This window comes from Martes martes (assembly GCF_963455335.1).
Source record: "Martes martes genome assembly, chromosome: 14".
NCBI classification, from domain to species: Eukaryota; Metazoa; Chordata; class Mammalia; order Carnivora; family Mustelidae; genus Martes; species Martes martes.
The window spans coordinates 1,884,902-1,899,425 of NC_137902.1; the positions used below are offsets into that span (position 1 = coordinate 1,884,902).

The 14,524-nt window shown below is 59.4% G+C and overlaps 1 protein-coding gene across 1 annotated transcript in view; it reads left to right on the forward strand.

The window, feature by feature from the left end:
• TCERG1L (transcription elongation regulator 1 like) overlaps positions 1–14,524 on the forward strand; it is a gene marked incomplete at both ends in the record, with an annotated part of 181,615 nt that overhangs the window by 163,097 nt on the left and 3,994 nt on the right. The window contains 3 exons of the mRNA XM_080823032.1: positions 144–279; positions 10,265–10,354; positions 14,209–14,327. Of these exons, the coding sequence (XP_080679158.1) occupies positions 144–279; positions 10,265–10,354; positions 14,209–14,327 (345 nt within the window). The remainder of the gene's footprint in view (positions 1–143; positions 280–10,264; positions 10,355–14,208; positions 14,328–14,524) is intronic.

The window sequence follows — 14,524 nt, forward strand, 5'->3', positions numbered from 1 at the left end:
AAATGCCGTCTGTGTCCGAGAGCGAAAACCGCCCCCTCTGCGGGCTGCCGGCATCTGGCTGTCCGTGGTTCTCAGGTGTTCCCTGGGAGCTGCAGACGGGCCCCCAGGGGCACGCTTACCTCTCTGTGTCTTGTGCCCTAAAGGACAGAAGGCCATGGGAGTCCTGGACCGGAGGAGGCAGAAGGACAGGACAAGGGCGCCGGGACGCCGCCGCCCCAGATCCTCCTGCCGCTGGAGGAGCGGGTGACCCACTTCCGAGACATGCTGCTGGAGCGAGGGGTAAGGACGCGCATGCAGATGACGGCTATCCCCGAAGCCGGTCACTGAGTAACGGTTCCCCGGGTTCATGGAGTCAGGCTGAGTGGCTTTCAGGGGCCAGATCATTTGAGGCCAAAGCACATGAAAAGGAGGCCCTGCTCCTTGTCCTGCCAGGTGGGACGTGTTGCCAGGCGGTCACCCCAGGGGCACACACGGGCCGCCGAGGGGCAGGCGGGAGGGGACGGCCAGCGGACTGCGTGCAGAAACGCTCTGTGACGAGGAGCTTCCTGCTGGAGCCCGGCAGCTCTCGGGGTCCACACCTCCCAGAGGGGCGTCCCCGGGGCTCACCTTCATCCAGTGATAGCCTCCACACCTGGGGACCAGGGCGACTCGTTAATGGAATCGGGATGTCGTGATTAGAGTTGACTTCTGCATCTCAGTTCAAATTTCGGGGAAGAATATTTTAGGATCAAATCCCCTCCAGTGACGTTTATTTCCAGCTTTGGCTTTTGGGTATAGATGAGCCTGCTTCATCTGCCCGGCTGGAAGTCTTTGCAAAATGAGGCTGAACGCAGGGGCCGTAGGGGGAGCCTGTGTGCGGCGGTGATGATCGCAGACACGGTAGTGGCCTTGGGAACTCGAGCAAATCCCCTCTGTGGTGAGCAGCTCCCGTAGACTTCCTCTGGGCGGGCTGACCCCAGCAGCAGGTGCCATGGGTGCCGAGGCCAGAGGTCAGGACAGCCGCACTCCCTGAAGAGCCAGAGGTCGAGCAGGGCTCACCGGAGTCAGGCTGGGGGTTCAGGGAGACCGGATGGTCTCAGCTCCGGAGTATCGCCAGTAGGACGGAGGCCGTCCCGCCGCGGGGGAACTCTCTCCCCATGCCCCGCCAGTGTTAATACTCACGTCACTCCAGCTTGTTACTTAAAAATGAAATCTAGTCCTCGGCCGTGAGTGACGGGAAGGAAACGTAGCCTCAGGAACTGAGAACCGCAAGGCAGCTTGTGAAGTCTAGATGAGCGTCGGTGCCAGGTGAGGCGGAGGTCCAGAAGGAACCCACGCGGGCCGGTTTGTATGCCCAACGACATGCTCACGGCCCCGGGCCAGGGCTGACCCTGGAGTGGGCCCACGGAGCCCTCGACGCGGGGGCCGGTCTGCTGGGCACCTGCCTTCCCCTCTTCCTGTTGCCACGCTCACGTTGCCCCCGCAGCCGCAGGGCAGGTCCGTGGCCTTGCCCTTGAGAAGAGATACAGTGTCTCTTCCTACACAGAATCGCCCGGAGAGGCCGCCTCTGCCCGGGAGAGCCACTGGCATGTTCGCTCCTGGGCTTTGCCTGGGCCCTCGGTAGGCGTTGATGGACACGCGGGTGGTCCTCTGCCCTTGTGTGCGGAAACGCATGTAGTTCTGAGCGCTCGAATCGACTGGGCCGGTCTGTTCCAGTGCAGTCAGCCCAGGAGACAGAGCAGGCCTTCATTTCAGCTTCGGACACCAGCATTGCCCATCTCTTTGCTTGGGAAACCAGCCGGCCCCCACTCGCCAGCACAGCCTCAGACTAACCTCACGGGAGCTCAGGGCTGCCTGAGACGCCCACCTTTCCTCCCCGAGGCTGCCGGCGAGCCAGCTCGACGTGGCTGCTTGAATTTATCCCCATGGCCTCGGTTGAGCAGTTTCCATGATGAGATTTCCAGCGCGTTCTTGCCTCATTGCAATGGGTGGTTCTCTTTCATTCTTAGATCTTCTCTGTGAGACTCTTACATGCGTGAAAATCAGCAAAAACAGCGCAGAAATATGCAGCGCCGCCCAGGGTTCTGAGTCCCCCCGGGAAGCGGAGTCTGGGGGTGACCGCTGAACCCGTATTTTTGGAGGATTTCAGAGGAAGCCCACACACAGTTCATGAATAGAAAAGATCGATTTGAATTTACTGCTGATGTCCTAAAGCAATGCGGCCATTTATGACTTTTTGACTTTATAAAATATGCCAGCAGATTTTATAAGTTATTCATGCTCAAGAGCTAAGCTCTTGATAGCTAAGCCCATAAGATTTCTAGTTGCTTAAAAATGAGGCACAGAAAGGTCACTTTTTTCATGGACTGAGTGATTAATAAGATTTTTTATTGCATTTGTTCAGCGCTCGCATCCAGAAATCCATGCGCTCCCAGAGCGACGGAGCCGGCTCCCATGGGCTCCGGGTCATGGAGGACGGCCGCGGTTCGGGTGTTCTGTGGGGATGACGGACTGGGAAGGGGCTTTCAGGTCCGTGGTATTGGAGTAGCTATCTGATGGCTCAGGGAAGGTTTTATTTTTATTTTGTTTTACTATACGAACCACAATATACCTTTTTTTTTTTTTAAACAAAAAACAAAAATGTCAGCCTGCGAAGGAGCAGGCTTCATTGAACTGAAGATGATTCTTGAGATCCAGCCTATTTCGATAAGTGTGTTAGGAACATGTGATTGAGAACTTGTTCCTCCTGCCTCGTGTCCCTCGGGAGCGGGGATGGCTTTCCCAGGGCCGGGAGAGGAAGCCTGTGGGAGACTCTGATCTTGTTCCGGGGACTCTGGGCCCTGCGTCTGCTGTCTGTCTGGGGTCCCTCCGCGGGGCACCCTTGGCCAGCTTCCCCAGAGTGGGTGGCCTGGGGGAGGCTGGCTCACCCTGTAGCTGTCTACACAGGTGTACCTCCGAGAGTTTGGACCCGAGTCCATTAGAAAGAGGAACTCTCGGGCCGCACACGCATGCCCGCCGGGCCATACCAGTCCCTCTCTGCGCAAAGACGGTGTCCATCGTGAGGCTGTTGGTAGAAAGAAATGGTATCAGGTGTCTCCCTGCCAGCAGGGCAGTGGGCGAGAGCTTCTCCCCGCAGCTGGACGGCCACCCCTCTCCCTGACTTCTGAGGCCCTTCCCACAGACACGCAGGTGGCTTTGCCTCTCCAGAGCCATAGCAGGCACTTGGGCCCAGACACGCGCTGAAGGGTTCCATGGTCCTCCCGCGCCAGCAGCCCGTCACGGCCCCGGCGGTGAGGCCGGCGCACCTGCCGTCTGCTCCAAGTGGTGACTCACGCTTCTCGGGGAGCTGAGCGGCCCCGTGTGCTACGGCAACTCTTCATATCTCTCAGGCACGTGGAACCCCACGGACAACAGGCCAGGGCACTGCGCACGTCATCTGTGCAGTGAAAGAGAATTGGCAAAAAAAAAGTCTCAGTAAGAAAAAAAATCACTCCAAATCCTATCTGAAGAGAGAATTATTTTCATCAGCAAGGTCCGTTTCTTTCCAGTCTTTCTAAAAATAGATTTTAAGATGCCAATAATGAATATTTTTGTCTTATAGTATAAGCAGGACTGAATGTAACTGAATGTGGCTCCACCAGATACTTCGTTTAACACAGTCCTATGAGGCTCAGCCGACTTATAAATTCGTATGCTGTTTTCTCTTAGCATCAACCTTCGGAAAACATTTTGAATGAGATCGTGATATTCAATTCATTTTCAAAAAATCCTGCGTTTTCATTCAGAGCTTGTGTTCTCCAAATTTACTATTTTGAACAACACCCCGAGTGAGCACGTTGGCGCGTGAGCTCCGTGTGTGTAGGGTTGTTTCCTACAGGCGTCAACGCCGCGCCGCTCTTACCAAATTGCTTGAGGAAAGTCATTTCCATGCAGTGTGCTCGTCCAGCGGCCACGTGTGAGAGGTCCCGAGAGTGCGTTTTGCCCGCACACCCCGCCTGACAAGGAAGAACTGTAAATATTTATCATTTTTGAACCACGTTGCTCCTTTCCTGGGGCTTATGTTTCGTCTCGGCTCTGAGGCCGTGGTTCTTCTTTCCGGAACGGACTGCCACGGCCTGGGGCGATCCGGATCTTTGGAGATGAGTTCGGTAGCGGTGAGATCGTGTTCTAATCATGGAGATGCTCTTGGGGAGGACCGTGGACCACCCACTCTCATTGCCAGGATGGGATTCTGTCGATGCCTAATGTGAAAACAACCCTCAAACGTAAGTTAAATCAGCAGAGAACGCTGGCGGAATGACAGCGTGAAATCCCACGTACCTATCACAACGGAAGAGGCTGAAGCTGGTGAAATCCCACGAGCGTCACCATGGAGGGTGAGCGAGGACCACCCCTCACTGTCCTCGGTGAGGACGGACTGGGGGGACGGACCGTCCTGAGTGCTCTTGAGGCCAGTGTGGGAGGGGGAGCCGGACCAGCTCACTGGCAGAGCCCAACAGACTCTGAAACAAGGGGCCCACGTCCCCAGCCTCTGGTCCTGGATGCAGAGGTGGGTGCCTCAGGCCGACGGAGGTTCCTGAACCTTCTTCAGGGGCCACTGGGTCTCAGGCTTGGTTATCAAGCACCACGTCCACCCGTACCCATGACCTCGGTGCCCCCAGGACCCTTGCACTTGCTCCCCACCTCCCTCTCTCCAGGGGAGGGAGGCCTGCTGCGGCCCCAGACGGAGGCATTAGTCAATGTCCCTGAGGCGGGGCTCTGGAGGTGGCCAAGTGTGGGACCCTGCCAGTGGCCAGGGCCGGAGGGCAGGTCCCTGATGCCCAGCCTGACCCCCTCCTCGGACAGTGGCAAGCACAGGCCGCCACCCACACCTGTGAGAGGTCCCATTCATCCCTTCTTCTTGTTTGGAGCATCATGGAAGGGAGCGTCATGCAGGCACGCACTCATGTCTCTGTGCGGAGATGGCCCGCAGAGCCGTCCTGTGGCCCCTGGCTGGGCGCAGCCTGAAGGCAGAGCGTGCCGGCCACACTGTGTAGCTGTGGTGCCCGTGTCCCCGGGGCCAGAACTCTTGTCGCAGAGCTGTGAGCGTGCCTGTGAGAGATCGCTGCTGTCCGCGGGGCGGGGAGGCCGTGGAGACCAGACAGAGAAGCCACGTGATGGTGGACAGTCCACGCTCGGGATTCCGTGGCACTGCTGATAATACAGAGCAAGGAGCGAGTAAACACAGTGTGTCTGAGGGTCAAGTTTGGGCAAAAACCTCAGCTTCTGAAGTACGTGCATTCGTGTTTGAGCTGGAGATGAGCCCCCCGGAGACCCTGAGATCCCCCAGCGGTGTTCCTGAGCCCGGACAGCAGCTGAGGACGGGACCCTGGCAGAGCCAGTGGGAGGCAACGAGCACGGTGCTGACGACAGACGGATGGACAGACAGACTGGGGCAGCTCTGCAGCCCTGCCTGGTTCCCCGGCAGCCCCGGTGCTCCCCGAGTGTGCCCCAGGACGCAGTGCCCTGCTCACCGGCACTTGGGGCAGGCAGGACCCATCCCCTACAGCCTTCCTCCCTTCCCTGGCCCCTCGGCCCCTGGCTCTTCCGCGAGCTGGGCCTTGACAGACGCTCAGAGTGGCCTTTGGCTTTGAAGATGAAAGCAGCGCCCGCCTCTTCCTTCGGGGCGCCCTGCCCATGGGGGCCTCGGGCTGTGACGACCTCCCCGAGCCCGCTCTCCTCTCCCGTTCCAGCCAGAACCCAATACGAGACCCTTTTCCTCAGTCTTCAGAGAGGCTTTGGGGAAGCTGGGGCTGAGGTCAGAACCAGTTTTATCTGGAGGTTTTTCTTCTCTGCGCGAGACTGTGGCCAGCTGCAGCGGGCTCCGGCGGAGGGTCAACCTCTCCTGTGCCCAGCGGGTAGGGGGACAGCCGCCGAGCACGAGGCACCCCCGGGGAGCCCTGCCAGCTGGGATGGGTACTCAGAGCTCAGCCAGTCAGGGCTCCCCCCACTGAAGTGGGGAGGGCGGCTGGGAGGCCATGGGGGCCTGGTGACCGGCCGGCCAGTCTGGGGGCTCAGGAAATAGAGCACTTGGTAAGGCCATGGAGCCGCACGGTGATGCGTCCAGTCAGTGCCCGCGAGGCTGCCAGGTGGGCGGGGATGCCCCAGACCGGACAAAATGAAGAATGTGCCCAAGTGCCGGGGAGAGGCCGGCGGCACAGCCCCAGGATAGTGCCCCGGGAGCGCTCTAGGCGGCCAGCCCCCCAGAGCTGCTGGGTCTCCTGGTGGCCGGCTCGCCGAGGTGCTCAGACGAGTCCAGGATCACCGGCGACAGGAGCTGATCTCCGGCTCGCGGAGCCAGCCCCGCAGGGGAGACAGGCCGGGCACGGGACCCAGCTGGGTTCAGAGGAACCGCGACACTCGCAGGAAATGGCGTGAAATTGGCTGAGGAATTCCACCTCTCAAGGACACAAGCACGCGGGAGCCCCGGAGTCCCAGATGAGCCGACGAGACGAAGAGAGAGGTGGCCGTGTGCTTAGTCCTGGGACCTGGCGAGAGGAGAGGTCTTCAGGCAGCCCCGAGGTGCCCAGGGCTGCACCCCGGGTGCACCCCGGGGTCATCCCCTCCCTTGAGAAGGGGTAGGTCAGTGAATAGGATGGTGGGGTTCGGGACGGGACATTCCCTAAGACTCGGACGTCCATGCAGACTCTCCTGCCAGCCGTGGGGAAGTCAGCCACGCTGGCGTGGAGGGGCCGTGGCCGGGAGCACTGGTGGCCGTGAGGCTGAGGAAGGCTCCTGATGGCTCAGCAGGAGAGGGGCGGACTCCATCCCTGTCCCGTGGGGTGAGCTCCCCAACCAAAGACATGACCCTGGGGACATGGGGGTCCCGGCCCAGCGAGTCAGGCTTTCCTCGGAAGCGATTCTCACGGTCCGTCCCACCTGCGGTTATCAGGAGCGAGTCCTCTGGGAGCAGCTGGGCCTCACGGATGAGTCCCAAGAGGGGCCCTGTCACACGCACGGCTGTCCACCCTCCCCTCCTGCTGTGATGCCCCAGCCCTGGGCCACCCGCCTGGCTGCGCCTCTGTCCACCGCGGCCACTGTTCCCCGAGCTTGAGTGGCACCTGCTGGCCTGGCCCCCAGAGGGTAGGACAATACCTATTCTGTCATTGTAAATGACAGTCACTGCTGAGACGGCATCTCCCGCCTCGCACACAGATGGGGATTTCCTTTGGAAGCAACCATACGTTATCAGTTTTTAAAGAGTGATTGTGTTACATGTCCAGAACTGCAGAACCCTCCAAACACCTGTTCTCAGCCACGCTCTGCCTTCCCTAGCGAGCGGAGATGGGGGTGTCTGCTGGGGCCCTCCCGGGTGGTCGGGAGCCCGTCTATGTGGGCTGAGTTGCGCTGCCCACAACGTCTCTCGGCAAGTGCCCCGGCGCTGCTGTGGTCAGGGACAGAGAACCGCGGGGTTTGTCTGCCTGGACACTTCCCCAGGGAACCCCCAGTCCCTGCGGCTAGTCCACTTTTCATCATGTTCTCAGTCCTTGGAAGAAAGTCTCTGCGGGGAGACTGGGTCGTCCTGCCCAGGAATGCAGTTCATAAATATTAAAAAGGACCTTTTATTTTTATTAGGAAAGATAGAAAGTATCCATTAAAAAAAAAAAAAAACCCACACGTTAGGCTGCACAACTAAAGCACATTAAGATAGTATCTCTACCGGAAATGCTGCGACGTGTCCAAAGGCAAGAGGCAGAGTGGGCGGTAAGTGGCCCGTTAGCACCTGTCTCCCCTACTCCCCACCCAGCCCCAGAGGAGCCCTTCCTGAAACGCACGTGACCTGTGGCCGTGGCCCCGAGGGAAGGCTCCACTTCCTCAGTCTGCCTGGGACGCCGCCGCCTCTTCCCGGCTCCTCCCGGGCTCCTGCACCCCCAACCGCGCTGCCCCCCTGCAGCCCCCACGTCCTTCCGGCTCACGAAAGTGGTCGTAGCACCCCAGGCAGCCCTTCCCAGACACGTCCCATCCCTTCAGGAGCCTGACGAGTGTCCGTATTCCAGAAGAGTCCACGCTCTGGACACTCATCCCGGGGCTGGTGGAGGCGCCCCTTGGCGCCCGGGCACATCTCCACCGCAGGTGCCTCCCGGGAGGCCGTGAGGTTCCTTAACTGCCTGAGCCCAGACCACGCGCTTTCCGGCGTCAGGGACCTTGACTTCCTCTGGGTCCTCAGCACGCAGCACGGGGCCTACGGCAGAGTCAATGTTTAGTCATGTTTTTAAGGGAGTGCGCTATCGTGTGAATGACTTAAACAGTTCCGTGCTCTGTCCGTGGGGAGAAGCCAGGAGCTGCACGACCCACAGCCCCGGGCACACTCGGCGGTCTCAGTCCTTCAACAAGGGGACCAGGATTCCTGCAGAATTGTCTGATTCTGGGGCTGAGGCGGGAAAGACGCCTCGAAGTTCCAGGAAATAAGGAGGTGCCCCACCTCCCACAATGACGGCGCAGCCAAGGGCACACAGCAGCCCACCAGCCAAGCCCCCCATGGCCGAAGCTGGAGCCGCTCGAGCACAAGCAGGAAGTCACATCGGATCATTGCCCAGATTGTGCAATAAACAGCCACGAGTCTGTGGGCAAGTCAGTGAGGGAATAAAGAAGTCGACGTGGGAAATGGGTGACCGCCCCATCCAGAATTCCAAGTGACCGGTGTTTGGATCCCCCATCCCCCAGAGTGGAGCGTGGCCCTGAGCGTGGGCTGTACAGAGTGGCTTCCCCAGCAGCGGAGCACGGAAGGGGGACCGAGAGTGGACGTGCGGAGGACAGATCCGGGGACGGCGACCCCAGCCAGGAGGTCGGGGCCAACACCGACCTGCCGTAAGTCACGGCGACAGTGAGAACCGCGAAGGCATGTGGTCACCACAGTGCCTGGCTCTGGGCTCCTCCCCTGGGACCCAGAACCCCGTCTCGTCGTGAGCAAAGCTGAGATCCGTCGGCAGAGGGGCGTCCACGGCGTGACCGACGCCCATCAAAACCACGACGGTCAAAACAGCAGGGAAAGTCTAGAAACAGTCGCAGCCCAGAGGGGCCTCGGGAGATGCGACGCTTACTGTCACGTCATGTCCTGGCTGGGACCCTCGCGAGAAGAAGAAACACCCGTAAAAGCTAAAGAAGTCGCACGTGAGGGCCTTGGGTGGCGAGAGTGTAGACGGATCCGGGGTGGCGAGAGTGTAGATGGATCCGGGGTGGTGAGAGTGTAGACAGATCCGTGAGGGCCTTGGGTGGTGAGAGTGTAGACAGATCCGGGGTGGCGAGAGTGTAGACAGATCTGGGGTCCGTACCTGCGTGAGGGGTTAGCAGTGCGGGAAACGGGGAAGACGCGTCCACTTGTAATGTTCTTTCAACTTCTCTGTAAATCTAAAACCACGGTAAAATAAGATAGTTTGTTTAAAAAAACAACCTTCCTAAAAATGTTTAAATATTGATTAGAAAATCAACTAAAACTATGCTAAATTCAGACTATTTGCAAGAAGTTGCCCCCGTCATGGCCGTGGTGTTCTGACGGTTCTCACAAACGTTTCAGCCAAGACATGACATCCCAGAATGTGCCGGCTCCCAGGGTGTAACTGGGGCTTCCAATCGGAGGCAGGTGGCCCTGGAAGACACCCAAGGAAGACAGTGTCATGAGCGTCGCGAGTGTCGTGAGTGTCATGAGTGTCACGAGTGTCGTGAGTGTCATGAGTGTCGTGAGTGAGTATCATGAGTGTCGTGAGTGTCATGAGTGTCGTGAGTGAGTGTCATGAGTGTCACGAGTGTCATGAGTGTCGCGAGTGTCGTGTCGTGAGTGTCGCGAGTGTCGTGAGTGTCATGAGTGTCGCGTGTGTCACGAGTGTCGTGATTGTCGCGTGTGTCGTGAGTGTCATGAGTGTCGCGAGTGTCACAAGTGTGTGTGTCGCGTGTGTCGTGAGTGTCATGAGTGTCGCGAGTGTCACAAGTGCCGTGAGTGTCGCGAGTGTCGTGAGTGTCATGAGTGTCGCGTGTGTCACGAGTGTCGTGTCGTGTCGTGAGTGCCATGAGTGTCACGAGTGTCATGAGTGTCATGTGTGTCGCGAGTGTCGTGTGTGTCACGAGTGTCGTGAGTGTCGTGAGTGTCGGGATCAAATCTTCCAACGCTCCAAGCATCGATTTCCTAGAGAGCTGGGCGTGTTGCTGAGCCTGGGGTCCCTTCATGCTGTTCCCACCATTGATCATTTCAGCCCCATTTCGGGCTCAGCCTCGGATGCTAAAAGCAACTCGATTGACTCTCCTTCTTCAGGTGTCAGCGTTTTCGACCTGGGAGAAAGAGTTACATAAAATCGTGTTTGATCCACGCTACCTCCTGCTAAACTCGGAGGAGCGGAAGCAGGTAAGGCGGGGCGAGGCGTGGTGGTGGGTTCCGGACGCGCACACCTGCACGGCGCCCCGTCCCCGCCGGGGGGTGCTTGCCTGTCGTGTCGTGTGGCCCTAGGGGAGGGAAGGTTGCTGACAGAACGCACTCGCTCGTGAGCTGGTGCGCGGGAATGGTGACCGGGCCGGGGAAGGTGACCCCTCCTTGTGCCTAGCAGGCCATCGGGGGGTGACCCCACAGGGCAGACCCTCCCACGCGAGGATGGGGCTGCCCGTGCTGGGAACACTGACCACACCCCAGAAGAGTGTGTTGGGGAGACTGACGTCGTATCTGATAACAAGGAAGGAGCAGACGGCCCAGCGAAGGGAGGAGCAGAGGGAGGGAAGTTCTAGAAAGCGGGTCCCCAGAGAGCACAGGAAAGCGTCAGAGGACAGCTTCACCTGGCGGGTCTGCCCTGGCCTGTTGACAGAGCGGGTCACGGAGCCAGGACTGCTTCCCTGATGAGGCAGACGGACAGAGGGACGGCTGTGCTGACCACCAGGGGAGGGGCTGAAGCCATGACGTGCCGGCCTGCACAGCTCAGCCAGGGTCTGGCGGGGAGAGGGGCTCCCCGGAGCCCGGCCGCAAGGGCCCTGGCATCAGTTCCAGGAGATCTGGATGTCCTTGTCTCTGGCTCCCGAGGCAAACCTGTCTCCCTCCCTCTGCCCTTTGCACCCGAAACGATGCACCTGGAGAGCAGGTCATCAGGAACAGCTCCTGAAAACAGAGGGGCCTGAAAGTCATTTCAGCGGGGGGCTGGGTCACCACCGTATGTACGGGGTCATGAAGGCCCAGGGCCAGGGGGACAGAAAGGGCTCTTTTATCTCCCTTTCTGTCGTGACGTGAAGTTCCTTCAAGCCTGTGCTGGGATGACCAGGGAAGCACCAGGACAGCCAGGCAGAGCCTCGGGACTGCAGACCCTGATGGTCCCAGCGACGGCAGAGCCCCCCTGCCACCCCCACCCCCAGCGCGGGCTTGTGCTTAGGATGGTCCTAGACTGGCCACTTTAGAATACAGACCTTGGCTCTTTGACGACCTTAGAATTAATGGTCCTTGCGCTGCATTCCCCCGTGAGCTGTATTTTCCAGAAAGAAACATTTAAAAATGCAGAAAATGTGCTAGCAGTGGCTCCAAAAAAAAGAAAGAAAGAAAGAAAAGAGTCACAACAGAGCCCGACGAGGTTCGATTATACACAAAGAAAACTCCAGAAGGCAACACCGATTCTGTCTCACCCTGTTGTTGTAATAGTAACGGCCCAAAGTCTGACAACTCGACTGAAAACACGGGAGAAGCTTGTTTCTCTGCCGCGGTGAGGAGCGCGCTGGCTCACATCTGCGACGGTCGGCACATCTGTAGGCACTCAGGACAGTCCCCTCCAGTTCACGGGGGTGTTTGGAAGGCATTAACCCTTCAGGGGGAGCCGAGGAAGTGAGGCTCCCCGCCCTCAGAGAAACAGCCCGTTTACGGTTTCAGGCTTTTTTCCCGTCTGAGCGAGTGGGGCATACGGGGCACAGGTGGCTGTGGCGTTGAGCAGTTCCCCTGACCCGGGGTGGCGGGAGCCCAGGGAGCTGTCCTTCCGGCCATGGCCAGAGCAGCAGGTGCCGGGCGGGCGGGCCGAGCCTCCTGGGGGCGGGGACCCCGGGCCCAGGCACAGACGTGCGCCGGAGACCGGTCAGACTGGAACGTCCGCTCACACCAAGTACTCTCTGGGACCCCTGGGAAGCCCCAGGACCCTGCAGGCCTGTGTCGCTAGCCTGTAGCTTGGCCGCGGAGGCCTGATGAGGAGCAGCAGGAGGCGGCCCCGCGAGCCGTCCAGACCGGCGGCGCCCGAGAGCCCGAGATTGAACGCCCGTGTTTGTAAGACAAACCGGAGGCGGCCGGGGGAAGGGCGGTCGTTGCTGTGAGCACTGGTGCTGGAGCTCCCCTGGGGAAGGAAGCAGTATTGGGACTGTCTGAACACCCAGTCCTACCTACAAAGGCGGGGGTGGCGTTTTCTGGGGATGCTGAAGCGCCTGGTGGCCCGTCGCCACCTCGCCGCCACCAGGGCCCACGGGGGAAAAGTGACTGAGCCCAGATTAGGGGTTGGACGGCACATGTCAGACCCATTTCCGTGGTAACAGAGAATGTTTCCTTTTTATTGCCATAGATTGTGCCATAAGGAGGTGAGGGCGAGTGGGACCTGTTTTAAAAAGTCCTGCCCCACTTTGAATGAAAGTAGCATCATGGGTCGAAGAGGGAAGGAGACCCGCGTGTTGGCTTAGAGCAGCATCAGCGGAGCAGCAGCCCCAAGGGGTGGAGAGAAATCAGGTTCTCTGGGCCGGTGGTTCCGGTGCCGGAGGAGCGGGGTCCCTGCGGCCTCCGACTCTGCCGCCAGGCAGGGTTTCTTCTGTCCAGATTCAGAACAAATACAGCGAAACTCTGACTAGCGACGGAGCCTCAGGCTTTTGTGCGGGTAATAAGTCTGCCTTCACCTTTTCTATGAACCTAAATTGTAAGACAGCTGGAGCGTTAGGACACCACAGACCTTGCCCTGCCGCCCGCTGAGGCTGACTCGTTTCCGTTTTCCCAACCCTGTCAGGCTGGTGGTTACCGAGAGAACCGGAGAAGGCCCCTGCCGCGGCCGTGGGGGCGCGTCCCCCCATCCTGCTCCGGGGCAGGTGCGCAGGACACCCCAGAGCCCGCGGGTCAGACTCACGCCTGCCGTGGTCACAGTCCGGGCTGGCTCGGGAGTGCTGTGCATGGCCTTCCGTGATCACACGTGCGATCTTCATGATCTTTTTATTTATGTTTGCACACATGTTGGAATTATCTCCAGTGTTTTCTCTCTTATGCTCTCAGGGCTCGACAGCACGAGGAGTGGGACGGCTGTCTCACCTCCTCTGGGCTCTGGTGCATAAATGATAACTTTCCGTTGTTAGAGCGAGGAGCCACCCCGGTCCTGGCGAGGGAGGATCCTCCAGGGGCGGCTGCAGACAGGCTCCATGGCATCGTGCGGTTGTGCTGGCAGCTGGGTTGCCGTTTGCAGGAGCTACAGTCCCAGAGTCACGGGGGCATCTGCCTGCCAGACCACACCTGTACCTTTAGGCTAGGGAATGTGGTTTTCCCTTTGGCTTAGCTTGCAAAACCCACCTCTTGTCAGACAGGGCCTAGTGCAGCGCCTGAGCATCTGGCCTGCACTCAGCGGGGGGTTTGCCTAGAGGCTCCTTGACACGCCCAGGAGAGGCCTCCCGTGTCCACACGTGCCCCCGATGACCAGACCCCCACACTCACAGGTGATCTTCTTGGGGACTGGCAGGTGGGGGACCAGAGATGACAGGTTGACTCTCTTTTCGCGAAGGGAAAATCGTATCTGGAGACCCAAATACCAATTATGTTCCTGAGGAATCGACTAGAACAGACGACACAATCTCACGTGTTACTGGGACTACCAGCAGCGATGTGGCTGTCAGCCAGACGGTGTGTGACCGGACGAGCTACTCACAGGCTTCCCAGACCAGAACCACGGGGGCAGCGGGGCCACGCGCCTGGGACCCTCAGTAGCTCCCGTCGCCTCCGGACAGGGCTGCGCCGCCCATCCCGCCCCTCCCCAGGCAGGGCCGATTCGGGGTTTGGCCCCGAGACGGCACCTCGTGGGGACCCAGGCTTCATCACGCAGACACTTGTCTCGTGACGCTGAGAGCGCCTCCCCTGAAAGGCTCCGGCCTCAGCCCCAGCCGCTACGGAGAAGGGCCGAGCCACAGACCCTCTCGCCGTCCTTTCGTGCTGTGTTTGAAACCCGAGGTTTCCTTTCTCTGCGCAGCCTCGTAATACCTTTCTTGTGTGTGTCTTTTAAGATATTTGAACAGTTCGTCAAGACAAGGATAAAAGAAGAGTACAAGGAGAAGAAAAGCAAACTGCTGCTCGCCAAAGAGGAATTCAAAAAGCTTCTGGAGGAGTCTAAGGTGTCACCCAGGTACGGGGACGAAACAGACGCCGGGCGTCCCCAGGGCTGGACGTTTGCCTGTGAGCGCAAGACGGCTCTCACGGTCTGTGTCTGTTAAACCGCACACCCTAGCGGGCCCTGGACGCCACGAGTGTGATGGCGGCGGCCCGCTGGGGAGGGAAGCCCGCCTCCTCCCTGCAGAGGGGGAGTGAGCCTTCCAGTGGCCG